This window comes from Patiria miniata, unplaced genomic scaffold (assembly GCF_015706575.1).
Source record: "Patiria miniata isolate m_02_andy unplaced genomic scaffold, ASM1570657v1 HiC_scaffold_28, whole genome shotgun sequence".
Lineage (NCBI taxonomy): Eukaryota > Metazoa > Echinodermata > Asteroidea > Valvatida > Asterinidae > Patiria > Patiria miniata.
Window position 1 is genome coordinate 5,431,842 of NW_024037067.1, and position 27,470 is coordinate 5,459,311.

A 27,470-nucleotide genomic window follows, 5' to 3' on the forward strand; every position below is an offset into this window, starting at 1 on the left:
TTTTTACTTCCCATGTGTGCCATTGAAAATAGAAAAACACTGTACAAAGTCTTGGAAAGATTTGAATTTCCTCTTTTTTGTGTGACTTCCCAGTTGCATGCCTGCATATATTCTTTGCCAAAATGTCCTTGCAGTCAAAATCAATCAAGTGACTGTTTTCAGCAGTTGAGAGCTCCCAGCCTCCATAAAGCAGGATTGACTGGCTGTGATTGTTATGAAACCTGATATAGCTATTCTTTGACTGTAGGTGATTGATAAACCCGCTGTGCCTACCAGTTGCCTGCTTTTGTCTGTTGACTGAATTTGACTAGTCAGAGTGCTTCCTAAAAATATGATCTGATGGTTGGTGCTAGTCCCCAACAAGTTGGATCATATTTCAAGCAAGCATCTGATTAGTCAAATCCAGTCAACAGACAAAAGCAGGCAACTAGTGTAAAAGGCATGGCAGGGGAATTGGATGGAATTTTTGACACATTTGTTACAGGTAGTTTGAAATATACATGTATGTAGCTCTACTGAAAAATCTGGATGCATGTTGCGATTATCCTCAAAATGGTAAAGTGTTTAAACATATGCACACTATAATGATCATTGAAAAAAACCTGCTGAATCTACTGAAACTTAAGATACTTTCAATCAATATAATTTCCCAGATAACCATCCAAAGCAGTTCTTTGCGATATTGTGTGCCTTGTAGGTGTTACTCATTGGTATTGAAATTGGCTTTTTTTTTCCCCTTTCCAAAAGCTGTCGTTTTAGATTTAGATTTTATTCTGAGTACATGAAATAGAGCTAGCTAAACCTGAGTTGTGCTATTTTTGTAAAGACATTAATTGAAAGAGTTTTCCGCATTATTCTTCTTTAAAGAACCTAATTCAGTCAGCATTGTTTTATTTGGCATTGATTTTAAATTTAATCTGTTGTATTTTTTTGCTCTTCCTGCATGCCCACTTGCGTTCTCTTTATTTGTCTGGTTTTATGTCATTTTATGTCTTTTTTTTCCTTCGATTGTTGACTTATTTTCTTAGGACGTTCCTAGAAACATTCCAATTTGTTAATTATGAAATTGTCATCATATTTGGTCTTTGAGTCATTTTCAAGATTTCAGTAAATATTTTTTTTATTTTTGAGATTTTGAATTTCAAATAACCTACAAGGATGTACCTGTACTTATGAAATTGAAATACGGTGTTTATAGTGTAACACGCATACACATTTTTGTCAGCTTTCGTGCACATTGTTGTGAGAAATAAATTTTGAAAAGAGTATGTGTCGTAAAACAAATAACAGTTTTATATTGTATCCATTATTTTGAAGTCAAGTTAAAAAAAAAAAAAAAAAAAAAATAATGTACTTGGCAATTAGAAATTATTTTTAAACAATAGACAAATTCAAATTAAAGGGAAAGGTATCCTGTAAATCAAACCCATTAAAGAAGAATTTACCATGTTATTGTCATAACTACAACAAAAAGAAAATGTGTACCACTTTTCTGCTTTCCACTTTGTACCATTATTTTTTTCTTCAAAGCGAGTGCCCCTTTAATTTTTCTCCCGATGGGTTGGCCTAGTACCTGAACTTCATTTCTTCTATTTAGTTGCTAGTCGCAATTAGGTAGCCAGACTAGCGGTTGCTTCATGCTTACACACGTGTTTTTACAACGAAGAGCAATTGGAGAGCCGGCGGTGTAGTAGAATATTTCTGTACCAAATAAACGATATTTCCCAGGGTTTCAGTGTTTGTTTTTGCAAATTCTCAATCATCACCATGCCAAAATCAAGACATAAGAAAGTAAAAGCTGTGGATCCCTTCTGCACCGGGAATCGGAGGGCGTTATTATTGGCGTAAGTCGGCAAACGTAAATTTTGCGCATAAAATTATAAAATTATTTGCAAAGTGCGCAAATTTCTAATGAGCGTGCGCAATTTTGCGCGCTATTTTAAAATATGGTTGCGCAGTTTTAAAATTTGCGACCTGTCAAATTTCGGCAAACAAATTGCGTGCCCAAATTTAAATTTTGTGGCAATTCGCGCACAGATTTTAACTAGCGCATACAAATTTAACTTGCGCAGTGTTTTATGTGCTACAACTTGCATATGCCTATGCGCTACAACTTATGAGTACAAAAAGTAACAAAGCGCTATGCATGCACTGACAACCAAGTGCCAAAGTGGATTCTGAGAACCATTTGTGTGATGCATGCGTGAATATAGCGTGATGTTCAACTTCTGTATTAAATATGTAATTTACTAAATACTAATTAACTAAACTATGGCCACAGCATTTTTTTGAAAATGCAAAGCCGATCAACGTTAGCCATTGAAATATGGTGTTACTGCTTTTGTTTTCTGCAGGAAAGAGAAAGAATTTGACAGAGCCCCAAAACATGTTTCTACTCAGGAGATACCACGCAGTCTCAAAAACATGCTGGAGGCGACTAAATTGGCAAAACAAGGTCACACACCTAAACAAAAACAAAAACAAGGTGAGGTACAGTCTTGTGTATTAAATATAAATTTGTAAGGAAAAACTTCCAGAACCCTTTGAATCCAGATGATAGTACTTCATTAGCAAGAAGTTCACAAAACTTCTTGGTCCTTCTTGCACACATGCCCCGTTCAGTTCAAAAGTGTAAAACTAAAAGGTGAGTAACAAAAAAAACAAAAAAAATGGGCAGGACCAGTTTTGGAATGAAGTTTTGCCTGTGGCACTTTCAAAATCTAGGATATGAAAGCCCAGTCATTAAGCTTTCTTTGAGTACAAGAATCATCCATATCACTCATGTACTTTTCAAGTTACAGAATTTTGAACACAACCACTGTTTTAAAGTTCTGTCCACAGATCACAAAAAAAGTAAGTGTTCTTTCAGCAAAACAAAAACAATTCACATGCATTCCTAATTGATCTCGCCCAAACTTGATCTACAGCCGTGCAAAAATTGGGTTCTGTCGAGCGACGACCGGGGGAGTCCCACAATCACTTCATGAAGCGAGTCGGCTCCGGGGCTAGGAAGAAGCTGACTGAAGTCCGATCCAAGCTGGAGACTGATGGCATGACAGGCAGTGAAAGGCTGAAGTCTGATCAGGCAATCAAGAAGAACAAAGAGTGAGTTCTTGGCACAAACACGAAGGCGATCCTGAATATAAACCAAAGGATCGTTTGCATTTATCCCAAAAGTAACCTACCGAATTATTATTAAAAAGCTTACTTGGATTAAAGGTTCATACTGGTACTAAACACCCCGTGAAATTATTCCGTCTGGCTTGCAGTCATTTTGAAGAAATCAAGAAATGTAGGTGATTTCCAACGATCAGTCAATTGACTGATTTGGGGAATAAAGAGTGCCATTGATGATATCGTGTTTCGTGGCCAAAAGTCGTGCATGATTTTTCACTGTTCTCTTGAAAATGTAATATCCACTGAGCTGAAACTTCCACATTTGATGACACTTTATGTCAAGGCGCTGCTAAAGTAAGCACCATGGTTTTTTTTTAACTTGTGGAAGATAACTGCACTACAGAAACAGAATGCACAGGAAATGTGATGTTACAAAATGTTCAAAGGATCATTCTTCTGGGCCAAATTGAATATCTTTCACTTTGACTTCGAATTTTGTCGCAGGAGGTTTGCCATACTGCAGCAGAAGATTAAAAGCAGGAAGTTTGAGAAAACACTGGAAAAACAAGAAAAAGATTTCTTCAAAGGTAAATATGATTACAATAATTTTTAAATGTTTGCAGGAGAACATTTGCAAGAGTACGAGTACTTTGTACATGTGTATACATTTATTCATTGTGTTTTTTTGGTTGATTTTATAGATCGTGTTGAGTTCGGGGAGGTCGTGTCAGCCCCGCCCGTATTTTCAGCGAAGCCAAGAAAAAGCAACGACAAAGCAGACAAGGTAACATACGGGCAAAGCCCATTCTCATTCATATTTCGTTGGTTTTTTTTCGATGATGCTGTTCTTTTTCATCAACTTCACCTTGTCGCTTGTACAGCAGAAGATGGTAGCCATACATTAAAGGCATATAGAATCATTTGCATTTATCCCAAAAGTAACCCACTGAATTATCATAAAGCTTACTTGGATTAATTTAAAGATCGTACTAGTGCTAAAGACCCCTTGAAATTATTCCGTGCGTCTTGCTGTCATTTAGGAGAATTTGAAAAATTGGAGGAGATTTCCAATGATCACTCAATTGATTTATTTTTTGGAAGTAAAGAGTGCTATAGACAAAAATCGTATTTCTGGATCAAAAGGTTGTGCGTGGCTTTTCACTGTACTGAAAGTGTAATATCCACTGAGCTGAAACTTCAACAGGTTAGGTTTTGAACATTCTTCATTGGATTTTGAGTGGTGTTATTATTGGAAACGAACAAAATGCATGAAAAGCAAATGATCCTATCTGCCTTTAATCGTGATTTGTCAAAAATATAAAATCATGGGTTTTGGCTTAATGGATAGGTCCATCGACAAACACTAATCTTAAAAAGCTTGAAGTAACCAAATGTACATTTATCTTTCCTCTATGCAGCCTGGCAAGCGACAACTCCTCTTGAAATCAATGCTCCAACCACAAGAGTCTACTCCAAGGAACCACAACAGTGGAGACGAATCTAAGAAACCAAACAGGACAGGAGGAACGTCGCAAGACAATGCAGCCAAGGCCAAGAAGAGGAAACACATGAGCAACGCCGAGAAGCGCAACTTTGACCGTTCGCGGGAGGCGGCCATTTTGGCCTACCGAAAAGCCAAGGGACATCATGGGCAGGACCATCCAGTCTTGATGAGCACTTAAAACTGTTGCATTTTGGACATGACCAACATTGTGGAGTGTTTATGGCCTCGACGTTCGTGCCTCAAATATGAGATCATGTGATTGATTCCACATATAGATGTGCGCGGACATCCGGGAATTGTTATATAATTGGCTTATCTAGCTCCAAGACTTTCATGTTCTTGAACCTCAATGGTTCTTGAGTCTGGAGTGCTGAATGGTAGCACATAGCAACCGATGAAAACTGGTCTGCAAATGAATAGATGTTTTCATCGGATGACGTAATCCCACCCACACCTATTGAGTTCAAATCCAGCTAGTTGGAACGAGAGAAACGCTGCAACCATGTACCAATCGTTTCTGTCTGTCCCTGAGAAAATGGATATATTTGTAAGGACGAATTGGCTGTTGTATTCAAATTATCCATTTGTGCTAAAAAATCGCAGTCATTAGAAGATGTGAAATTTTTATCTGCTTAATGAGCAAGGAAATGGGAGGCATGTTCATTGATGTGTTCCATTTCTTTTGTTGGAAATACACGCTTTCGGCTTTACCCTGCCGTGCAGTTGAACCAGGGAATTACATCTTGAAATCTTAATGAACTGACATGGCATGTCTCTGTAGGGTTTTCAGACTCCCTTGGGTACTTTTTTAAGGGGGGTTTCAGAGAAGAAGGCCTCACTTATTCCAGTATTAAATGAACTTATGTAAAAATTTGTTGGAGAGTTCTAACTGATCTGCCACAGAATGAAGCTAGAATTTGAGCAACTTATCATGTCTGATGTTTGAATATTTCATGTCAAATTAATCCACAGTAATTCCAGGTACAATACATCTGTGATATACCTTGACGTGGACAATATTGTTGGGAAAAACCAGCTCCCCAACCCCTTCAAGAGCTTGCAAAAAAATGGCTTTAAGAAAAAAATGAGAGACCATATCGCCTCCCTCAAATTTTGATACATGATGTGTCTGTACTGTGCAGCATCTTTTTCATGAGTTGCTGCATGTATTCGCTGAAATTATTTGTGGAAGACTTCGAGAGGCCTTTCATACATGAATGCATTTTGAGTTTTAGGCAGGGTTTGACCTTAACTTTTTTTCCGCTAGCCAAGCGGGCTACTGAAAAATACTCTTAACTAGCCTGGGGGTGTTTAACTTTTCTTTTATAGAATGTTTAATAAACAATGTGCATACATGTTACGGTGTATCCTGAGGCAATCTTGTCGGCGTTTTAAATAAACAAATAATAATTGAACCCTAAAACGGTTAATAAAAATTAGACACAAATTGATACAGGTTTGCTTTCTGAATTTAATAATTTGTTTCTTCCTGTTCTTTCATCTTTGCCGTAGCCCAGTAATGTTTGACTTTCCAGCCGGGCTACTTACGGAGTTTGACTAGCCCGCCGCTGTTTTAACTAGCATTAATTTGGCTGGTGGGCTACTGCTAAAGTCGAACCCTGGTTTTTAGATGTGTTTTCTGTGTACCGTTAACGTGGATTTGTTCAAAGAATAGAATTGAAGCCCAGAAACTTTCAAATGTCTGATTTATTGTAGCTGCAAACTTTGCCAAAAGCTAATAAACCAGAAAATCTTGTTTTTTTTCTTTTAAATTTCTTTTTTGAAAGTTTAATCGTGTTATTCAGTGCAGGAACAGTTCATTTGTTTCAGGGTAGGATTCTAAATCTGATTTTTTTGGGGGGGGGGGGGGCTGGGGGCTGACTGTTTTGCAGTTTATCAAGACATTAAGCTGATGATTAAAACACTAATCTGGATCCATGGGGATTGGTTTGGAATCAGTGCTTGGTCTGGCAATGGTCTGATCGATTTTACTTGAATTTATTCCAGCATTAACTTTCGGCCAATAGACATGGAGAACACGCGCGGCATTTTTGAAAGCTCGAGTTACAACCGGCTCTGGCTTCACAGTCCATTTCATAATTTCTGTTGGTCCCTGATCTTAGGATGGATGCACATGCTTGATACCAGATCCATTTTCTGCAAGTGAACGTCAAATCATTGTAATATAAGGCCAAATGTAAGAGTGTGTCCATTTTGATCCTTGAATTTTGAAGATAGTAAAGCCAATGCCAGAACAAAAATCTGAGTTTGAAAAATGATCTTTCCCAGCGCTTGTATTTAGTGCCCAACAGAGGGCGCCCTATCAAAAACTTCATCACGAGTTATACTAATCCGGCCAGCTGACAGTGACAGTGATACTCAACTTCGTCATTTCCTGGTTATTTTTGGTAGTGATTTTCAGTCGAATTTAACGTTTTATATGCTATAAGAACTATTGAGAAAGATGCCTGGGGCTGGACTAACAGAAGCGGGTGAACTTTACTCACCTATGGTAAGAATATTATCTTGAATATTGCCTTTGGCCTTTGAATCTGACTCTTGAGTCTTAAATCTCAACATGCTCAATATCATTCAGTCAGTGTAAATTAATATTACTTTTTATAAGGTTACTATAAATAAGTAAAGGCCTAAATACTAATTAAAAAGAAAGTAGGGCCTACTTTTTTGGTAAACAGTCATTGGCATTCCTCAAGTCAGTACATGACTGACGTTTAATACTAGTACGTATGAAGTAAGACATAAGAATATATTTGGTGGTTAGGGTTTTTAATTTTGTATTATTTACAGTAGTTCTGTTAAAATTTTACTTCCGAGCGCGAGCTTAAGATAAAAGAGGTCGGGAACAGATAAATTCCTCATAGATTTTGTACTCGTCTACCAGAGTGGTGCTAGTAGGTAGTATTTCTGAATTTCTGTTTACGCAGCCTCTGTTGTTGCTTTTTTTTCTAGATTTTGTACTCGTCTACCAGAGTGGTGCTAGTAGGTAGTATTTCTGAATTTCTGTTTACGCAGCCTCTGTTGTTGCTTTTTTTTCTAATTCTTGATAGGTGGGTTTGGTCTACGTCTTCAACCTGATCGTTGGCACCGGTGCTCTGACCATGCCGCTAGCATTTGCCAGGGCTGGTTGGGCCATGGGGGGAATTCTCATAATCATCCTGGCTTTTGTCAGGTAAGTGTTTATTCATAGCACAAGTCTGGTCCTTATTTCATTCCATATAAAAGATTGTTTTCAATGTTTTCAATTACATTATGGTGATAGTGAATGAGTTTCAGTGTGCATTGTTAACTTGGAAAAAAGAAAAGAAATTATTAATCAGTATCATTTGAAGTGTACTGTCATTGGTTGTGGGTTCGAGTCCAGCCTGGGGTCATGGTGCGTGTGTCCTTGGGCAAGGCACTTTTTCACACATTGCTTCTCTCCACCCAAGATCAAATGGGTACCTGTGAGGGCAGTGATGGTTATTGTGATTGATTTTAGATGTTTTGGTCTGATATGGCAGCATCGAGCTGTACACTCCCCACAGAGCTGAGATTGTCTTGGGAATGTTTCATTGGCCAGATGATCAGGGGTAATAATAATGTAAAGTGCTTTGACCTTGGTTAAAGCACTGTATAAGTATCCATTATTGTTATAGATAAGTGTGTGTACATTGCTCATCCAGTCAGTGAATAGTCCCTGATTGTTTATTTCCAGCTATCTGACAGTTACTTTCGTCGTTGAAGCCATGGCCTCAGCCAATGCTGTGATCAGATTCAAGCGTAAAGAGAAAAAACGAGAGGTAAGGTGATAGACGTTTGTTATTATGACTAGCATTTCAAATATTACTAAGGAATGTAAATAGGGTACCAGTGAATCTTTCGATTTACTTTCAAGTTCTGGTGTGTTACAAAATGTGATCCCCCCCCCCTCAAAAAAAATAAATCACAGGTTGCCAGAGCTATTTTCGACAAACTGAATTTTTACGAATCTTCACAATGAAAATCAGCAGGAAATCTCAATTTTTATACTTGTGTATTATTTAACCATCTCAGTGGGAAGTCAGTATGCATAAAGAGTATATACTCTCCACTGCACATGAAACAACAATAAGTGAAAAAAAATGTCCTGAGGATTACCTTTTTTTTTTAGTTGGAGGACTCATCGAGCGGTTCCCATGATGCCACGGCGCCTCCCTTCCTTCACGAAGTTGAGAGTGATGAGAAGCAGAGCCTGTTGCAACCGCCTGTGGCTCCACAGTGTAAGTTGCACTGTAATAAATCTTTTGTGGGTGGCATGTGGGTGGTGCAAAGCGCTCACCTCTGACCGCTGTGGCCCAGGTTCGATTCCCGTCTCGGGTCATATGTGAGTAGAGTTGTTTGTTGATTATATTCTATGCCACGAGGGTTTTTCTTCGTGTTCTCCGGTTTTCCTTCCTCCACAAAAATCAGCGCTCGCAATCTGGCTGTGCTCCGTGGTCAGACATGGGTCCTACAGTGGTTGCCCTAAGGTGCCTTTACATGTCTTTGGCTTGACCAAGTAGTTACGTCCTTCGCTGCGAGTAAGATTGATAGCCCCCCCCCCCCCACCCCCACAGTTGTCTTTATTTGATTCAGGTATTGTTTTGTTCTTCACTGTCATTTATTGCAGTGTATACAGATGGTAAACACCAGGATTTCTTTGAGATCACCGAGCGCGTCGAGATGGCCAAGATGGCTTCTCTATTCTTCAATAAAAGTAAGTATCTCCCAACAGTTGACCTGGGTTCGAATCCCGCTAAGTTCAATACATACATTATGAGTTTGAAAGCAGACCCCAAAACTGCACAAACAAAATGAACTGAATGCGCAATTCCATTGCAAAGTTTTTCAGGCAAATTTGGCTAATTAGTTCATGTTTGCAGCCCACATGGAATTTTTGACTTGATTTTTTTGTGTGTCTTTGCTGGTTTTCTTAACCTTCAAAGGAATATCCGTTTCTTCAGGAATAGCTCGCTGTTTCTGTGATGGCTTGGTCAGTCAGTCTTTTAAATATACAAAATACTCTTCAGGCCAGGAAAGTACAGCTATGCCAACCTGATACAGTGTCCAAAAATTCAGAGCAGTGCTCACATATTTGTTTTAAGAGTCATGCTGCCACCACCTTTAACTTTGTTTTCCATATTATTTGCTTGCAGTTGGATTAAACCTTTTCTATCTGTGTATGGTGATATATCTCTACGGTGACCTGGCCATCTATGCAGTCACAGTGCCGACGTCACTAATGAACATTACCTGGTAAGGGAAACACTTCCGTGGACACTGGACTCAGTTTTCTTCTGCATTTTGATTTTGTTTACTAGCATTTGTTGACATCGTAGTTTCTTCATGAATGCCACTTCTTACTGGCAATTGCAGTTTTCACTTATTCTTTGTGAATATTTATTAAAGGTAGAGTCCATCATTTGCAGCCATCCCAAAAGTAACTGGCGTAATTATTGTTGAAAAACTAACTTGGTTGAAAGATAGTAAGGGAACTAAACTCCCTGTGAAATTATTCTTTCTGGGAAGCTGTCATTTTGAAGTAATCAACGAAAGAAGGCATTTCCAACGGTGATTCTTAAGAAGCACCGTAGGAAAATTTAAATTAGTAGTTCGTTTTGTTATTCAGCGAAGCGCGCACAAGTATTCGAACGACGCACACGCGCGCGCGGTTGTTATAATTCGTCGGATCAGTGCGCGACGTCGCGTATAGTTGCAATTCAAAACAATTCAAAACATGATTCAGCAACTTTTGATTTGAAATTGAGATCTTAGAATGCTGTTTTTCTCGGAATGTACAGCTGAAGCTTAGCTGAAACTTCATCAGGTTAGTTGCTCAGTATCCTTCATTAGATTTTGAACTCTTTTGTTGCTTCAAACGAACAAAATGCACAAATTACAAATGATGGACTGTAGCTTTAAAGTTGCATTCCCCTTGCTCTTCAACAATTTCGAATTTTTTTTCTATGAATTTTCAACTTGTCTGTTTTATACCAACCAAAAACCTCTTTTTATTCTTTTATTATTTGGACGTCTGCAAATTTCTGAAACAAACCAAGATCCGTCTTTCAAGCTGACTGGCTCCCGGTCTGTACATTATTGATACTGATTGTGGGCGGGGAACCAGCCTATCTTTCGAGAACAGAATTATTGTCTGGCAGCCAACAATTGCAATTGTTAAGTAATAATGCAAGAACTACACATGAGCCAATTTTTTTTGGTCGATGTCTTTTTCAAAAGTGAATAAATTTTATACTGGTAGAAAAATAGCAATTTAAAAAAGGAATTTATTTTTCAGGATTAAACTTTAAAAAAAAAACGAACGGGAATGCAACTTCAATTAGTCGAATAGGAAAGGCATCATTCCTTTATTGCACTAATTTTCCATTGTCAACTTATTTGTTACAAGACTGCATTGTTGGAAATAATTTATGATTCACGGCAGTGACTTTCTTCCTTTGTTACAGTACATACACACCAGAGAATTCCTCATCACCAGAGCAAGATGACCCTTGCTGGGAAGGTGTGAATCTAACCAGGATGAACGCTTATAGAGTCTACTTGGTAGGATGTCACAACTGTAACCTTTGCTTATTCTTTTTGTACTTTGAAGCTACAGTCCATCATTTGCAGCTATCCAAAAAGTAACTGACGTAATTATTGTTGAAAAACACACTTGGTTGAACGATAGTAAGGGGACTAAACTCCCTGTGAAATTATTCTTTCTGGCAAGCTGTCATTTTGAAGAAATCAATGAAAGAAGGCCCAATTCAAAACATTTTGATTTGAAATCGAGATCCTGGAATGTTGTTTTTCTCGAAATATATAGCTGAAGCTGAGCTGAAACTTTATCAGGTTTAGTAGTTGTTCAACACCCTTCTTTAGATTTCGAGGACGCTTGTTGCTTTAAACGAACAAAATGCACAAATTACAAATGATGGACTGTACCTTTAACTTAAAACCCTCCCTCTCTGGCAAACAGAATTTAGCTATGCCATCACAGCAGTCAAAATCAATCAAGTTTTCAATGGAGAATTCCCTTGTTCATTTGATATAGCCATGCTTTGACTGGAGGTGATTGACATGCCAGCTGTACTTACTAGTTCCTTTTTTTCTGTTGATGGGATTCATATCACCCCGACGCAAAAATTCCATCTTATAATAATTTACGCGGTACCCACTGCTATGTACATCAGATTCGAACCGGCCAACCGATCCCGTTAGCTCGGTGGTCGAGTGCTAAGACATCTGCACTAGAAAGCAGGAGGTCGTGGGTTCGAGTCCAACCCAAGTGATTTTTTCCAACTTTCACTCGGGAGGTAACACACTGAGTATACAGTGTTTAAACGTCGGTGAAGGGCAAAACCTAATTTGATTTATATCTCCCCGACGCAAAAATTCCATCTTATAATAAGGATTTTACTAGTCATTTTGTTAATACACAAATGTTATGTACTATTGTGATCTACTATCCTGTGTACAAATGCATTGCAGGGGAAGTGGAAAAAATGTTTGCATCACCGTTAAATTTGTGAAAAAACATTTTCTGTTTTGCACCGTATGACATTGGTACATGTACCATATTTTTAACTGCATTGATGGACATTTTTTATGAACTTGGTATTTGTATGAATAGTTAGTTGGTGTTTTTTTATATTTTTGAATGTGTGTACATTGTGTATTGTGAATATTTTGGTGTTTGTTTTTTAACCTTAGCCCTAATTTGGCCGTATTTTCAGGCCCTCGAAACTAGGCATCATTTTTTTTCTTTTTCATTTCAGACTGTGTTTGCCATAGCTCTGGGTATTTTCGTGTTCTTCAATGTTCAGAAGACGAAGTATTTACAGCTCCTCACAACCTTTTTCCGGTGGCTTGGTAAGACAATTATTATTTTTTTACAAATTGTTTTGAAAATTCCCCACCAATATTTGTCAAGCAGATATATTTCTTGTGTCAAAATATATCAAGGATTGTACTCTCCAAAATTTGTTCAACCAGTGCAGTGCACGTCATTGAATGTGCCTGTTCGGGAGGGGCAAATTCATTGGCTGCTGGTATTTACAGCGTTTTTGAGAACTGCTTGTGCAAACAACGCACACAATTCAATGGTGGTGTTTGCTCAGGTCGAACGCACACTCACAGGTTGAACGCCCATTTTTTTTAAAAATGTGGACAGACACAGAGATTCCTTGAAATTTAGTAAGAAAACATGAGGAAGAAGTGTGTTTTATTTACCCATTGTTGATAATGGAATACACCCTCATCAGTGAAGTACCCATTGTTGATAAAGGAATAGCCCCCAGTGAAGGTCAGCCATTGCTCTATGCATACACTGGCCAAATCTTTTATGATAAATATGGGGCCAGCTACGCGTCTCTTTTGTTTACCAAACTTTACGCACGCAGTTTTGATTGTGAAGTCACACAAATCAGTGGCGCCATACACATGCGTACACAGGCCAAAATGTTTGATCTTTTATGAGGAAAAATGGTGCTGATGTCCTGGGGTTTCTTTTGCAACTTTTTCGAGAACCGCTCGTCCAAACAACTTCAAACTTGACACTGCACATTCCGGGTTGCCGAGCAATGCACCCGCCGATTTTCAACTTCATACGGTGCCCGGTTCTGGAGATAATCGTAATACGGACGGACAATTTCCGGAATTATAGTTAAGATACCATTTATTTTTTTGGCAGCATTTTCCATGATGATTGTCCTAGCGCTTATCGTCCTCGCTAAGGGCAAGGGCCAAGGTGGACCGGTTGCCGTGGGAGCCTTTGAAAGCATCCCCAACTTCTTTGGCGTGTGCGTCTACTCCTTCATGTGTCACCACTCCTTGCCCTCGCTAGTCACGCCCATCAAGCGGAAAAAACGGCTCTCGGTGCTCCTGGGCGGAGACTACGCGCTGATCCTCGGTTTCTACCTTCTGATCTCGCTCACGGCCATCTTCACGTTCAGTACCAACAGCATACAAGAGATCTACACGCTGAATTTCTTCGGCGATAAAAACGGGGTCACCATGGTGGTGCCCGTCCAGTATTTCATCGCGCTGTTCCCGGTTTTCACGCTCAGCACCAATTTCCCGATTATCGGGATCACCTTGCGGAACAATCTCAAGATGCTGTTTGCGCGGGAGGGCCGGCCGTATCACTGGGCCGTTGATCGCATCGTCTTCCCCTTACTGGCCCTGCTACCGGGGATCGTAGTTGCCTTCATCACCACTGACGTAACCGGGCTCGTGGGCTACACGGGCTCCTACGCCGGTGCGGGCATTCAGTATGTCATCCCAGCGTTTCTGGTCTACTGCGGCCGCAGGAAGACCGCTAAGCTGTTCGGGCAGAACTGGAGCAATAAGCACACGTCCCCTTTCAGGCACAGAGCCTGGGTGATACTGGTGTTACTGTGGGCCGTGCTGTGCATCGGCTTCGTCACGGCCAATCACATTATAAGTGCTGTGCATCACCATTAACCCATGCTCTTAAGCCAGCCTCAGGTGGACCTGCAATTTGCTTGCGCGGCAACTAAACAATCGGCATCAAGCACAAAAGTCATGGTCAAGTCACAAAACTGAGAAATTGTGTGATTATCGTGGAACAAGCGACATATTGACACAGAATAATCGCCACCATGCTCATGTCACCCACAACGTGACAATCCACAATAAAATTTGATGATCCGGATACGCGCACAGCATAACTTCACACAAGTCAACTGCATTAATTCCCGCTTGTTGGGAACACGTTCCTTCGCGGTGCAGAAGTTGAAATTTGTCCACTCTTAGAACTGTTAATTTTCTTGTAGCACGGACTGATGCTGGTCGTCTTAATGTCATCACATTTACACTCGGGTTACAAAAAATTGGCGACTGATATGTTCCCGACGGTCGTAGCTCAGGCGCAGCTTGATCCTGAAAAGTCTGACTGTTCTGGTGTTGTCACAAGGTTGACCTGAAGGCATCTTTATGATTTAGCGTGTGTCTGCTGGCTGGACAATCCAATGCACTCTAGCCAAAGTGTATTGGAGGATGCTTTGGCTCATCAGCGGAGCAGATTCTAGAATGCCTAAATCGCCATCGGAGGGCTTATCTGCTGGTTAGCAAATGTACTATGTGTGTCTCTATTCCAATATTTTTCAATTATGAACATTCATGCAATTCTCCTTTTTTTTGAAATTCTGATTAAATTTCAAATGTATAAATTAACTAAAACTTTTCACCTTTCAGTGCCAACCTCAAATTTAAATGTAGACTGAAATGAAGTATGAAGGCACACAAGAATGAAAAGATAAATACCCAGAAAATTAATATACGTATAACTTTTTTATAAAATAAACTGTACCTGTTGATAATGTGAAAATGTATGATTTTTTTTTTTAAACTGAGACTGTTAACTGAGACTGTCCATAATCAGCTTTTTTTATATGTACCTTCTTTGTCAATGACACGACAAAAAACGGAAATAAATAACAGACTTGGGTGCAGGAATAATTTTTTGTGATTCATTTCTATTTATTCAAATATGTACACACTTTTTACAATTTCATGTATGTATAAGTAAATAATGTGCATTTCCAGTGTCTTTTTAAAGCTTGTTCAAGACCAAATATAATATGTGGAATATTCCAAGATCATATCTAACTTTTACGAGAAAACCTGGTAATATGACAAAAGAAAGCAGTACATGTAATCAAGTGTCCGTCAACGTGTGTTTTGCCAATGTACAATTCACTGCAATTTATTCACATTAAACGTCTGCAGTAAAACTCCAAAAAGACACAACAAATACACTTCACACAAGATTGTTGTTTCTGCGAAGCTAACATTTTCCATGCCTAACAAATCCCTTCGCTATGCAGCTAGCACAATGCATCCGCCATTACCAAGGGGCTTCCTAATGCTTCGGTGGGCGAGTGTGGCCAAGTTGTTGGGGTTTGTGACTCGTGATCAGGGGTTCGAAAACGGTGGGTGAGTGTGGCCTAGTGGTTAGGGTTTATGACTCATGATCAGAGGGTCAGGGGTTCAAATCCAGCTGCTGGCCATATGTTGTGTCCTTGGGCGAGCCACGTCACCCCAACTTGCCTCTATCCACCCAGGAGTGGGTACCAGCATTAGCTGGGGAGTAACCAACCATCCAGGGGGGAATACATAGATATATTTTCAGTCGTTCCATGCCCAGAAACCGAAGATAAACACCGGCCTAATGGGCCATTTTTGCTCAGACAGACTTTACTGCTTCTTTACTTCCTAATGCTTGGATTCACCAATAAGCACGGACGGTTTTTGATAAAACTGTTAATTTTATTTTATGTCACTGGCCCCTTGCCTTGTAATATTAGCTCCGCTCTGGTGACGGACTCCACGTCCTGAGTTTGTAGCAAGCAGGGTACCGGGCGCTGTGGCTCTTGTGGTCCCGTATCTTCCTTGCGCTGCCTCGCTCCGAGCCGGGCTCGTGCTCCTTCCAAAACTCGTCGACTTTGAGTTTGATGTCGGCGTTCTCGTCGTGCCACTCTCGCTGCCACTGCCGCAGTTCCTGGATGTGATCCTCCTTTCTCACCTAGAGAAGGGGGAGGGGGTATACAAAAGACTGAACTTACTTCACAGACCAGTGGCCGATCAAAGATTTTTCAAATGTGGCTGAGGTTTGAAGTCCAGGATTTTACAGGGTTCGACAAAAATCTTAAAATGAAATTCCACAACTTTGGAAGGACAAAATTTGGGCTTTGCAAGACCAATTCCTCTGCTGTTTTGCCATGGTATGGTATGGTATGTGCATAGTTTTTTTTTTTTAATATTAGAACTGGTGATCGAATGATCGAATATTTGAATATTCAGGACAGCCCTATGTTATACTACCCAAAAGGCAGTGCAACGTAGGCCAGGTGTTATTGCGCTTTTACCTTGAATCCTCTGTAGAATGACTGGATGACGACCGCCGCTTCGTGCTCTGTCCATATCAGCGACAAAGGGAGGGGTGGGCGGGGACTGTAGGGGGGAGGTAAAAGTGACAGTAAAGAAATACTGGAAAGGCTAAACCCTCTACGTCATTTTTGGTGTTTAGAAATCTGTCTTGGGTCTGCAATGTTGGTCTGCATTTGGTTAATATTATGTTGTGTAAGTTATTCATCCTCATTTTTTAAAGTTTGAATAATCAAAAATCGCTTTGTAAAAATGAGTGCTGCTTTTCAGAAGATGCAAGAGCACCGGCACAGATATGTGCTTTGGGTCTCGCCAAATTTTCTAATAGAGGGCTTTCACTGACCCACGTTACTCTGCCTACATCTGGGTACCAGAAAGTCAGTGTCGCCATTGTAGTAGGCAAAGATCGTATAGCGCACCGCACGGTAGGTTTTAGGCCAGCCTTTAAAGCTGTGATGGACGGCAAAAACTGTGAGAAAAATGCGGAGCCAACACCAAGTGCTGAGTCGGCATGATTATGACGACCATAGACAGCACAGGTAGTGACCATTATGCCATTTGATAAAGAATTTGCAGATATTTTACGATCGGAGTCATAGCAATTTGTCAAACATGATTTTCAGCATATGTACATGTTTTTATGTGTACGTACTTTTCAGCAAGGATCTGTTTGACGAATGGAATCTCTTCAAGTTGGTCCGACTCCCTGCCAGAATACTTGGGGTTGTGTCTGCAGAAAGGAAAACCAAATAAATCCAATATTGTACAAATAACGAATGTTTATGAGTGCAACAGTAAGAATAATTTCATGAGGTGACAGATGGAATGTTCCATTCCACGAGGTGAAGCCGAGTGGTTTATACTCACCTCCACAAATACTCAGTCAAATAGTCGCATCCGTTGAATCGAAATCGCTTTCTCTGCAAACAAAAACAAAAAACATAAACACTCTTTTTCTAATTTTGTAACTTTCTGTCACCCTTCCAAACTCAAAGAAATTAATGTAGTTTTGCTATTTAGAATGCTGATACATAAATAATAATGGAACAAAAGATGAAAAATCTTGGACAGAATTTTGGTAAATAAACACATGTACAAGGATATTAATTGAGAAAATTCATTGTTTAGGGCCCGCGTCAATTCTTATTCGGGACGAGTTCTGGACAAGTTCCGGACATTGTATCGGGTATAAGTTGCAGGATTCTAAACAACTACTGCGCAATCTTCCCGCAATGGAGTTATCAGTATTGGTGAGTCAAGCAGTTGCTAATGAAGATTTCCCCCATAGCATTTCCAGGACAAATGCAGAGCTTCTTCCGGACAAAGTGAATGATTCTACCAGCAACTTGTCAGGAACCTGTCCCGGATGTGAATTGAGATGGGCCCAAAAGATAGTTAAACTTCCAACTTACCTCAAAGCATTTCTCCTTCTTGGCTTGTTTCAGCATTGCCAGCAGGGCAGGAAGGAGAACAGGGAAGATGTAATGCTCTAAATATTCACGAGGCATACCTGAGGAGTAATCACAACAGCAAAGTAAAAATTAAAATTAAAGGCATATAGGTCAATTTGCATTTATCCCGAAATAACCTACCAAATTATTATCAAAAAGCTTGTAACTTGGACTAAAGATTGTACAGGTACTAAACACCCTGTGATGTTATTCCGTCTGGCTTACTGTCATTTAGAAGAAATCAATTTCCAACGATCATCAGGCAGCTGACTGACTTTGGAAATAAAGCGTGCTACGGACGAAATCCTGTTTTGGATCAAACGGTTGTGCATGGTTATCCACTGAGCTGAAACTTCACCAGGTTAGGTTTGGAATATTTTTCTTTTGATTTTGCACGTTGGTGTTATTGGAAGTACAACAAAGTTCATGAAAAGCAAATGATCTTATATGCCTTGAAACTACTACCAATTAAGGGAATAGCAATATTATAAATACTTAAAGGGGTTAAAGTCAGGCTTAAAGTGACTATCAGGGATTCTGCATTTGCATGATAAATTATCACAGAAAGTTCAACAGAGATGACCTTCCAAAATACGAGATGGGATTTCACAGATCGAGGTCTATCCTAGAAAGGATATCCCAGAAAGACGTCTTTACGAGATATCATTTCAGGGAAAGACATCTTTCCAGTAGATATACGTACATGTTTCTCTCGGTGGGGGTGTAGGGGGAGGGGGCGTGGCTGGCTTAGATGGTCTCTCCATCATGGTGTAGCCTACACAAGCAGGATGCGAGCTGGCAGGGTCAAAATCGTCTGCCGCTTGGCTGTCCACCTCTACGCGTTCGGCCCTGTGCCCAAACATGACCGGGGAGTGAGCTTCTGGCCTGAATTCGGTGATATCCGTGGTAACTGAGCCTTGGTCATCATCTTTGGGAAAAGGCGGTCGCATCAAGGCAAATTCTATGCAAACGAAATGGAACAAACAGACCATTTTTAATATTTCATGTTAGTTTTCAAAATAACAGTAAATTTAAGTTTTATAAAATTATAGTCAATAGTTCTGCCCAATTCGTCTTTGACTTTGCCTTAAACATTTTTGTTAAACTCAGTCAAGCCTTTTGTGTTATCTTAATATTAAAAAGGTTTTTTTTGGTGGTCTGAAAACAAATTCAAAAACAAAGTCAAACTCAAAGACAAAAAGATGAGAGCAAGGAACAAGATAAGATTGAATGATAGGCCCTACTAGGCTAGGCCTAGTAGTAACGTCACGATTATAAAAGTAACGATTTTGCAAAAAACCTTCATAGAGCTAAAAGTCCTGGAAGTAGCGTAAAAATACAATAGATTTGCACTGACATGCGAGAAGAAGTTAATCATTCATATTGCACTGTGAAAAGTTACCCATGTCAAAAGCCTTTAAAAAGGCACTAGGCAGTTGCCGGCATGTCCGGAAACTGGGCATACATGAGCAAATCACGCACCGACAACGGAGTTAACGAAAATTGGTTATTTTATCTGCTTATTCATGCAATACCTTTACAAATCTCATCCCATAGCTTCACCTCCGGTTTCTGACCTATAATGGACATTGTTACGAACTTGCAACTAAAAGTAAAACACAGAAAAGCTAACGTTAAAAGTTAACTTGAAAAAGACGTCGCCTGCTTTCGGCCGCTGGATTTCGAGCCGAATTACACAACGATTCGATGAATTCCTAAAAACAAATAGTTCTCAGACAACTGCTTTTAGAAAACGCCGAAAACCGTTATTGTTTTGCACTTTCAGCTTTGAATCATCATACTTGACCAATTTTGTTGAGAAAATGACTTTAAAAAGGGATTTTCTAGAGAAATTTTGTAAAATGTGGGGCGCGTATGAATAAGTACGGCGTCAGTGATTTCCATAGAGATGAACTTTGAGCCGTGCCCTACTTTCAGAATGCAAACAATCGACGCGACCACGTGATTTTGTTTACATCACAAAGCGAAGTACATACAGCGGGCACGTGTAGAGAATTCGGGCCTTCTATTTTCATGGTCATTTTTTTTTAAATAACGATTTGTGTACCAAAGTACGAAATCGGATATATACAATAGATTGTTAACATAGAGCATGGAGACCAGATAAACTTAAAGATGCGTTTCCCACATTAATTCTACCTCGATTTTTTTTTCAATTGCTATTTTCCTAGCAATAACAATACTGAAAAACAAAATCCACCGACGTTTAGTTATTGAATTATTTCTTCACGATTGGCTGCCAGACATGCCGTGTTATTTGTGCACAAAATGAAAACCTTTTTTTTCAGTGGGTTAAGGTTGCACCGAGATGCCCAAAATCGGAAGTAGGTTTTTTTGTTTTAAACAAAACATACAAATTGAAAATTCGTAAAAAAAAAAAAAAAAAAAAGCCACACTTTTTTTTAAGAGCATGGGGTGTACATCTTTAATGGAACAGAAACAACTTTAATGGAACAAAAACAGCATACTCGTTGTCTACCATTAAACTACTCCTTTAGCTTTTCAGTATCGCTTGACGGTAGTAGACTCGATCTTGCGATTGAATTGCAAGGATGTAACGATACAACCCTGATAATCAAGAAACCTTTTAAAAACACACACACACACAATTAAAGTACCGAACAGACAAATTGATCATTATCAATACTGTTATTTATTCCGTCCAAATAAATAACTTTGTACAAAAAACACACAAATCCTAAAAGTGAAATCCTCACGTTTATTTACAGAATCATTACATTTTTAAAACTAATTTTTTGTACATGGAATCCAATAACGGTGCCTTCCGTATAAATAGCAATGCAAGAGTAACAGAATTTGTCCTGTCTTCAAAAGTGCTCATTTTTTTAAAATCAACTTTTTTGCAACATTTCCAGAAAAAAGAACCTGTGATAAGTTAAACATGAAATCAATAAATAAATATGGCAAGACAAGAAAAAGAAGCCAAATTGGAACTGAAAAACAAATTCCTGGATGTAAGATCAAACCTACTTTAGCACAAAGAACAAAGAATACAGGTGTCATGACAATGCTTCAATCTTCTTAAGCCACAAAATACCCTGCTTATACCAATGAAAAATGCCATATTGTCCTGAAATACTTTCAGTGATATTCAACAGTTGAATTGCATGACGGATTACATTTCAAAATTGTCATCAAATATTCTAAAGATATGTCAAAATACTGGTGCTTTTTCGGTTCGAAATGCTTGAACTCACAAACAATTGGGTATTGCTCTTTCAATTTCTGTATGTGTTACTGAGCAAGTAATTCAATGTCGTTGTTGTCCCCTTTTTTGCCATGCTTCAAAAATATACTTTAACAATTTTTATAAAACTACATTTCATATTCACTAATTAACTATTGCATCTGAGGTACATATGTATTCTAATGAAAATATCTATCAGGATTGTTTTTTGGTTTTCAAATTTATTAAATGTTCTCAAATAATGTTGTACCGACTTTACGGTCAATTACACGGCCTAGACTAGAAAAATACAATCTTGATTACTCAAGAAAAATTTCATGTTCATTTTAACAAAGCACCTACAGAAACAAACTCTTGATTTGTTTTCCGACACATTTTCACTGAATCCTCGACTATGAAATCCACATCATCTGAATTTTCTTTTTAACATGTTAAAACAGAAAGCACAACATTAACATAACTTGTTACTCATTACAACCATCACACATTAGTGAATACTTTACGATCCTAAAATCTAAAGTATGAAAACATGGCTCATTCACACCGATAAAAAAAAACATTCAAAACTGTCTACATATTTTTAAATATTTACAAATCTAATGGAGAAAATTATTTAAAATTCAAACGCCTCAAAATGATAACCCCCGAAATCTCAAATACCCGGCACACATGTACGCACACACAACCTACACACCACTGAAACACTCCCTATCAAATACATTTTCGAAAAATACAAAGTCCAATGCAGGGCAATTTTTCTTAACTCTCAACCCCAAACAATCACAGTGAAAACTAGAACACCTCAATTAAGGTACAAACTTATCAGTGCGTTCCTAACAATTCATTTTGCTAGCACATTTCGCGACCAGGCCACTACGTCTTATTATTAAAACAAATTTGAATAATTTCCATTTCTTTTTGCAGGTAAGCTTAAAGTTTATCAGCATATCGGCAGAATCCTATTTTAAAAATTTCTGCATTTTGCCACGAAAAAAAATTCAATTTGAGTGCCCAAAGAAGATTGCAAAAGCGAACTGGAGAATAAATTTGGATGAGCACAGACATTGAATATAAAAATGAAAAGTATATAAAAAAAAAAAAATATGAAAAAAATGGTTCAGCAAAAAAGATTTTTGAATTAACAGTAATAATATTACAAAATAAATTTGGAATAAATACAAAATGTCAGCAATGGCAGGTTTGATGGGCAACAAATCACCTCATTGTACCATCATTTTTGGCTTCTTTTTTTTTTATATTGCCCCACAAAAATCTAAAAGTATAAGTCCCCTCAAAGAAATCCATATCAACAATAAATGAACACTGACATTAAGGACTGTGATGAGGATGATGTTACGTCCCAACTATGGTAATGGTCCCAACTATAGTTGGGGAAGTCCCAACTGTAGTTGGGACAATCCTAACTGTAGTTGGTATTGTCCCATCTTCATTAGTTTTTCTGGGAAATCCCCTCATAAAGTGTTCTCAAAATGTTCTCCCGTTCTGATATGATATGCTCAATTCGACACATAAAATAAGCACAAAAATGTTATCAACAATTTGTTTGCCCAACTTTTCTTGGCTTGCATGGTGTCCTACATATGCCAAAGGAAATCAGTTCAGTGCTCAGAAATAAAAAAAATCCCCTCAAAATTGCTCAGAACACCCTTTTTAGATGCTGAGATTGATCGACTGGATGTCATTGGCCGGTATCTTGGAGTCCTCCTGGTCCCCTGCCACTCGGAAAGTGATCTCGGCATTGTACGGGATGGTTACCGATCCACAACTGGTGCCCCACAGCCAGCTACCTCCACAGCGTTTATGCATGGTGACCACAACCTAAAAAAAAAAAAAAATAACGGTGTGCCGCTGATATTCATATACAGAGCAAAGTACACATCAATGCTTTTGTAAGCAATAATTAATATAATTTTCTAGGATGGTTGAAGAGTGCTGGTGGAGATATTTTTGGGAGTAAAGGATGCCAGTGTTTCAGCCTTGAGAGACAGCCCCAAATATGTTTGATTCTGATGAGTCCAATTATTTACAATCGAAAATTCAGATAAGTAAAATCAAAATTGGCAATTGTCAAGTTTGGGAACCCTTTCCGTATAAGACAACGAAATAAATTGCAAGTCTTCAACTGTTAGAAATGGGTAAGAGTGGCGCATTTTTCTTTCAAAGTACTGTTCAAAACGATAAAAACAATAAAGTCCCAAGGACCTTGTTATAAAGGTGTTCAACTGTATCATGGTGGTTTTACAAAGTGGGAAATTCTAAAGGCCATTTAAAAAATAAATAGGAAAACTTGTATTTGGAAGGGAACCTTTCATATTAAGGTAGGACAGAATGAACAACAAGGATAAAATATTGGATGAAATTATGACCTGAAAATATTATTTTTTTTAAGAATAAATGCAGAACTGAAGTATGTCATTGTTACTATGTACCTGTGGTGAATAGCCAAGCACTGCCCATAATGAAGAGACTGATGCATTGCGCTGGTGGCTGAACTCCAATGTTCCAGTCTCCTCGCGATTTGGAGAAAAGTGGGCACTACCCTTGAAGTCGCCTGAAAAACAAAAACAATACAAGGTTACATCAACTGGATTGATTTTGTCAACAGAATAAATTCAATACAGCAGTGACTTTCATTAGCTAGAATCAATGATTAATTTCTAAAATAGGGAAACTTGCATTACTTTCGGGTCTAAACAGTTTAACAGGCTAAACAGCATCTAACTAGAGCTCTTTCATTTCCTTACATACTGGGTTATGTGAATAACTCATGATTGTTTTGTTTCAACCAATTCTAATTTCATTGCAAGTCGTTATGTCTTTACACAACGTCGTGTCTGTGCAACAATGTCGTTTTTCCTAAAACGGGCCGTACGTGAAACGCGAGTTTCAGAATGTCAAAAGGTCGTATCTCACTTAAAATAAACCGGATGTACACACAATGTCAGTGGACGTCGAGAAACGACCTTGTTGCACGGAGCGTATATGCGCGAGATACCACTTTGTTGCAGAATGGAGTTACGACCTTGTTGCACTGACGCGACGACAATCGCCTCAGCCGTAGTCATTTATAAATTGAAAACAAATTTTTCTAGATTGGCAGAGTTGATTCCAAGACTGACCATAAAGTTGTCTATCTCCATGTAGGCAGATGACGTCCCAAGTGCCGATGCTACTCAAAGCTTGCCTAGCCATCTCCATTGCACCATATGATAACTGGCCTACAGAGAGACAAGTTAAGACAAAAGAATATCTAAAATGTCTGATTGTGCACAACTAGGTAAAAAAAATTATTGTTCTGAGTTTGTCTTTTCAAGCTTTGAAACTTTTGTTTACACCATCCATATGTCACACGCTAGTCTCTTAAAACAGTTTTTATGAATTTAACTTCACGTATCAGCACTATCATACAAGAATATGGGCAGATTAACCGTCCTAGTCTTCTCCACTTTACAAGCCTGAAGAGTTAGCCCCCACACTTCAAATTCCTTTGAGGTAATCTTCTGTGGAGTATGGTTAAGCTCAGGGCAAGCAGGCAGATTCGTTTATGCTTCACTTTCCTCCACAGTGCTGTTTTTTTGTGCAGTGACTCTATGTGTGACACAGTTACTTTAACACTTCATATCCCTTCACCTGAAACTGACCTGCAGGGTTTAAAAGGGTTTCACATAATTGCTCTGAATATTGACTCCCCACTAAGAGCAGGGGTGTGAGTGACCACTGATAAAAATATCTGAAAACAGCTGAAAAAGTTGTAAAAAAGCTGAACTTTGGAAATCTCCTATACTTTTGTACACGGCAAGTGAGGGAAAAAGCTGAAAAAAAGCTGAAATCCAAAACAAAAAAAGGCTGAAATCAGCTTTAAAGCTGAGATTTCACACCCCTGTAAGAGGGTTATTGGCTTTCAGCCTTGCAATGGGCAACTTCAGGGGGGGAAAAAAGGAAAATTAATCAAAGTTCTGCAAAAAAATAACGATAGCGAATTTGGACTCTCACCAGTTAGAAATGAAGGAATGATTGCACTGGCCACGCTCCATCCCAACCCTTTTTCAAATGACTGCAGGAAAGCCTGGTATCGGAGTGACGACACCACCTCCAGCTTAGAGACCAACTCGTCTTGTATCTCGATCTTCTTGTTCATGAACACGACGCGGGGATGGAAGTACTTCTCGGCCAGGCAGACGTCCTTGCGCAACAGGTGATTCCGCAAAAGTTGCGTCTTCAGTTTGAGTTCGGCGATGAGGTCATCAGATTTTTCGTCATAGGTCACGCTGGAGTTTTTGTCGGAGTAGGTGCACTTGCGATGGATCCAAGATTTGCCGTCGGAGGCCAAGGAGACCTTGCCAGACCAATACTTCACTTCGATGGTAAACAGACCGTAATCTAGATGAAGGAATAGACATTGTTGGATTGATACTTGTCAGAAATTGCAGGGAATATAAAGAATCTTTCTTGAATAGTTCTTGAAAATATGAAATCCTTCTAAGAACGTCCCGAAGCCTTGAAACCTAACAGAAATGTAATCAACAATGTTGCGTTCGAGTTCATCACAAGTCCTCCTGGCCGAACTAAGTTACAATCTGTTCAAATTACTAGTGACAACAGCAGTCTCTTTTAAATTGTTCTTCCTATGGTGCTAGTGACAGGACTTTTGACTGGACTTGTGATGGACTCGACTACAACAAATTATTTAGTTTATCACAAGTCAAATCATAATGCTAAAAATTTGTTTGATGGGTTGTCACTTGGCTTTGCGATGCTACGACCCATTACTAGTGATTGAATTTTGACTGACATGCTCTTGCACCCCAACTATGGCAATTGTCCCGACTTTAGTTGGGACAGTCCCAACAATAGTTGGGGAATTCCCAACTATACTTGGGACGATCCTATTAGTTGGGATAATCCCAACTACGGTTGGGGCGATGCCATACTTGGGCGTAACAATATCACTGACTTGCAATGACTTGATTAAGACTCTGAACCCACCAGTCAAAACCACAATATCAATTTCGTATTTCCTTGTCTGGAACCCGTCCGGCACTCGTAGACCCCGGAAGATATGTGATGAGGGTACGCCTTGTTGCCTCAGGGCATTGATGAGGTCTGTTTCCGCGGTGCGGCCGGCCTTGATGCTCTCTTCTTCAGGGTGGTTAGTGGGGGCGCTAGCCTGCTGAGCTTGCACCAAGCGACTTGTGAGGTGGAACACGGACATGGTTGTGATCTGTGGGTTTTGAAGAAAAAAATAATGCTCTCCTTCAATTCTTGGTGTAAATTTAGCAAACAGTAAAGTTTGCCGATTGACAAGACCAAGAAATGTTGTAAATTAAATCATATAAAGACAACTTTAGTTCTACTGAGCCGAGTGGAACGCTGGAACTGCGGTGCCCTCTGGTAGTACGGAGGGCACTGCAGTCTAGTTCCAGCGCTCCATTCAGTAGAACTTGGCGGCAATTTTCTTCCCTTGCAAAAACACAGCTTCCCTTTTTGAACTAAATATGAAATACGGGCAACTTCAATCGAACAACATTTATCAATATCATCCCTTTTCATTTGTATACATTTGTAGTTGTACTCACTGAAAATACGAAGAAGAAAAAAAGGGAAAACATTATACATAAAAACAGTATTTGTATTTATTTGGCAAAAATGGCAATAAAAAGAACATTATAACTTATAAGTTATATAAGCTACATTAAGTAAAGAAAACAAGTCAGTGCCTGCCTTCAAAATATATAAAAAGCATGGCAAAGAAATTTACCAACGATATTTTTGTCAACACGTTTCAAAGACAGCAAAATTCTGTGATGGTTGATTCACGATGTCGGTCGCTTTTGTTGTCAACATGCAATGTCACTCATTTGTTGTTTTGGCGGTTTTTCATTTCACAGCATTGTCCAAGCCAAGGATTTCCCCAATAGTTCCTGCTGTTAAGTGTTTTCAAAGCTGCCAAAATATGACCTTCTATTTAAGTACAACTTCAACATCGCTTTGACACTAATGTATGTGCTTTTGGGCGACTGAATCAACAATTTTCGAGGTAAATACTTCAGTGACGAACAAAGAATTACAACTGCGAAACAGCTGGCGATGATCATGTAAACACGGCCGAGATGACGTCATTCAAAATATTACAGTGCATTCTGGGAGATTAGTTTCCAATACTAAATTACATTAAAAAAAATAATATAAATTATTGAAAAATAGCGCACATTATATT

General features: G+C 39.0%; 4 protein-coding genes across 4 annotated transcripts; 2 read left to right on the forward strand and 2 right to left on the reverse strand.

The window, feature by feature from the left end:
• The first annotated feature begins 1,636 nt into the window (after window positions 1–1,636).
• Window positions 1,637–5,981, forward strand: LOC119734970 (coiled-coil domain-containing protein 137-like). The gene is made up of 6 exons (XM_038208631.1): window positions 1,637–1,844; window positions 2,355–2,485; window positions 2,928–3,105; window positions 3,622–3,704; window positions 3,819–3,901; window positions 4,536–5,981. The coding sequence occupies exons 1-6, from the start codon at window positions 1,768–1,770 to the stop codon at window positions 4,797–4,799; spliced, it is 816 nt and encodes a 271-aa protein (XP_038064559.1). The 5' UTR covers window positions 1,637–1,767; the 3' UTR covers window positions 4,800–5,981.
• A 987-nt stretch (window positions 5,982–6,968) lies between these two features.
• LOC119734861 (transmembrane protein 104-like) lies at window positions 6,969–15,121 on the forward strand. The gene is made up of 10 exons (XM_038208460.1): window positions 6,969–7,133; window positions 7,690–7,811; window positions 8,337–8,421; window positions 8,772–8,880; window positions 9,270–9,356; window positions 9,796–9,895; window positions 11,107–11,203; window positions 12,421–12,514; window positions 13,335–14,130; window positions 14,170–15,121. Exons 1-9 carry the CDS (start codon window positions 7,086–7,088, stop codon window positions 14,105–14,107), a joined length of 1,515 nt encoding a protein of 504 aa, XP_038064388.1. The 5' UTR covers window positions 6,969–7,085; the 3' UTR covers window positions 14,108–14,130; window positions 14,170–15,121.
• LOC119734862 (IQ domain-containing protein K-like) lies at window positions 15,122–19,685 on the reverse strand. Its single transcript, XM_038208461.1, has 7 exons — window positions 19,539–19,685; window positions 18,707–18,964; window positions 17,965–18,062; window positions 17,420–17,472; window positions 17,205–17,282; window positions 16,534–16,618; window positions 15,122–16,190 (listed from the first exon to the last, which is right to left on the reverse strand). Exons 1-7 carry the CDS (start codon window positions 19,591–19,593, stop codon window positions 15,969–15,971), a joined length of 849 nt encoding a protein of 282 aa, XP_038064389.1. The 5' UTR covers window positions 19,594–19,685; the 3' UTR covers window positions 15,122–15,968.
• A 973-nt stretch (window positions 19,686–20,658) lies between these two features.
• On the reverse strand, window positions 20,659–27,387 carry LOC119734768. The gene is made up of 6 exons (XM_038208320.1): window positions 27,012–27,387; window positions 26,240–26,474; window positions 25,247–25,633; window positions 24,373–24,471; window positions 23,683–23,804; window positions 20,659–23,071 (listed from the first exon to the last, which is right to left on the reverse strand). The coding sequence occupies exons 2-6, from the start codon at window positions 26,463–26,465 to the stop codon at window positions 22,904–22,906; spliced, it is 1,002 nt and encodes a 333-aa protein (XP_038064248.1). The 5' UTR covers window positions 26,466–26,474; window positions 27,012–27,387; the 3' UTR covers window positions 20,659–22,903.
• Between the last annotated feature and the right edge of the window lie 83 nt (window positions 27,388–27,470).

What these genes read in the sequence shown, in the direction of transcription:
- LOC119734970 (XM_038208631.1), top strand. Translation starts at nt 1,768, where the DNA reads ATGCCAAAATCAAGACATAAGAAAGTAAAAGCTGTGGATCCCTTCTGC. An exon ending in CGGAGGGCGTTATTATTGGC is followed by an intron (nt 1,845 to 2,354) that starts GTAAGTCGGCAA and finishes TGTTTTCTGCAG; the next exon opens with GAAAGAGAAAGAATTTGACA. An exon ending in AGAAAAAGATTTCTTCAAAG is followed by an intron (nt 3,705 to 3,818) that starts GTAAATATGATT and finishes TTGATTTTATAG; the next exon opens with ATCGTGTTGAGTTCGGGGAG.
- LOC119734861 (XM_038208460.1), top strand. Translation starts at nt 7,086, where the DNA reads ATGCCTGGGGCTGGACTAACAGAAGCGGGTGAACTTTACTCACCTATG. An exon ending in GTGAACTTTACTCACCTATG is followed by an intron (nt 7,134 to 7,689) that starts GTAAGAATATTA and finishes AATTCTTGATAG; the next exon opens with GTGGGTTTGGTCTACGTCTT. An exon ending in ACCGCCTGTGGCTCCACAGT is followed by an intron (nt 8,881 to 9,269) that starts GTAAGTTGCACT and finishes CATTTATTGCAG; the next exon opens with TGTATACAGATGGTAAACAC.
- LOC119734862 (XM_038208461.1), bottom strand. Translation starts at nt 19,593, where the DNA reads ATGTCCATTATAGGTCAGAAACCGGAGGTGAAGCTATGGGATGAGATT. An exon ending in ACCCCCACCGAGAGAAACAT is followed by an intron (nt 18,063 to 18,706) that starts GTACGTATATCT and finishes ATTACTCCTCAG; the next exon opens with GTATGCCTCGTGAATATTTA. An exon ending in TTGACTGAGTATTTGTGGAG is followed by an intron (nt 17,283 to 17,419) that starts GTGAGTATAAAC and finishes TCCTTTCTGCAG; the next exon opens with ACACAACCCCAAGTATTCTG.
- LOC119734768 (XM_038208320.1), bottom strand. Translation starts at nt 26,465, where the DNA reads ATGTCCGTGTTCCACCTCACAAGTCGCTTGGTGCAAGCTCAGCAGGCT. An exon ending in CATTCCTTCATTTCTAACTG is followed by an intron (nt 24,472 to 25,246) that starts GTGAGAGTCCAA and finishes GTCTCTCTGTAG; the next exon opens with GCCAGTTATCATATGGTGCA. An exon ending in TGCTTGGCTATTCACCACAG is followed by an intron (nt 23,072 to 23,682) that starts GTACATAGTAAC and finishes TTTTTTTTTTAG; the next exon opens with GTTGTGGTCACCATGCATAA.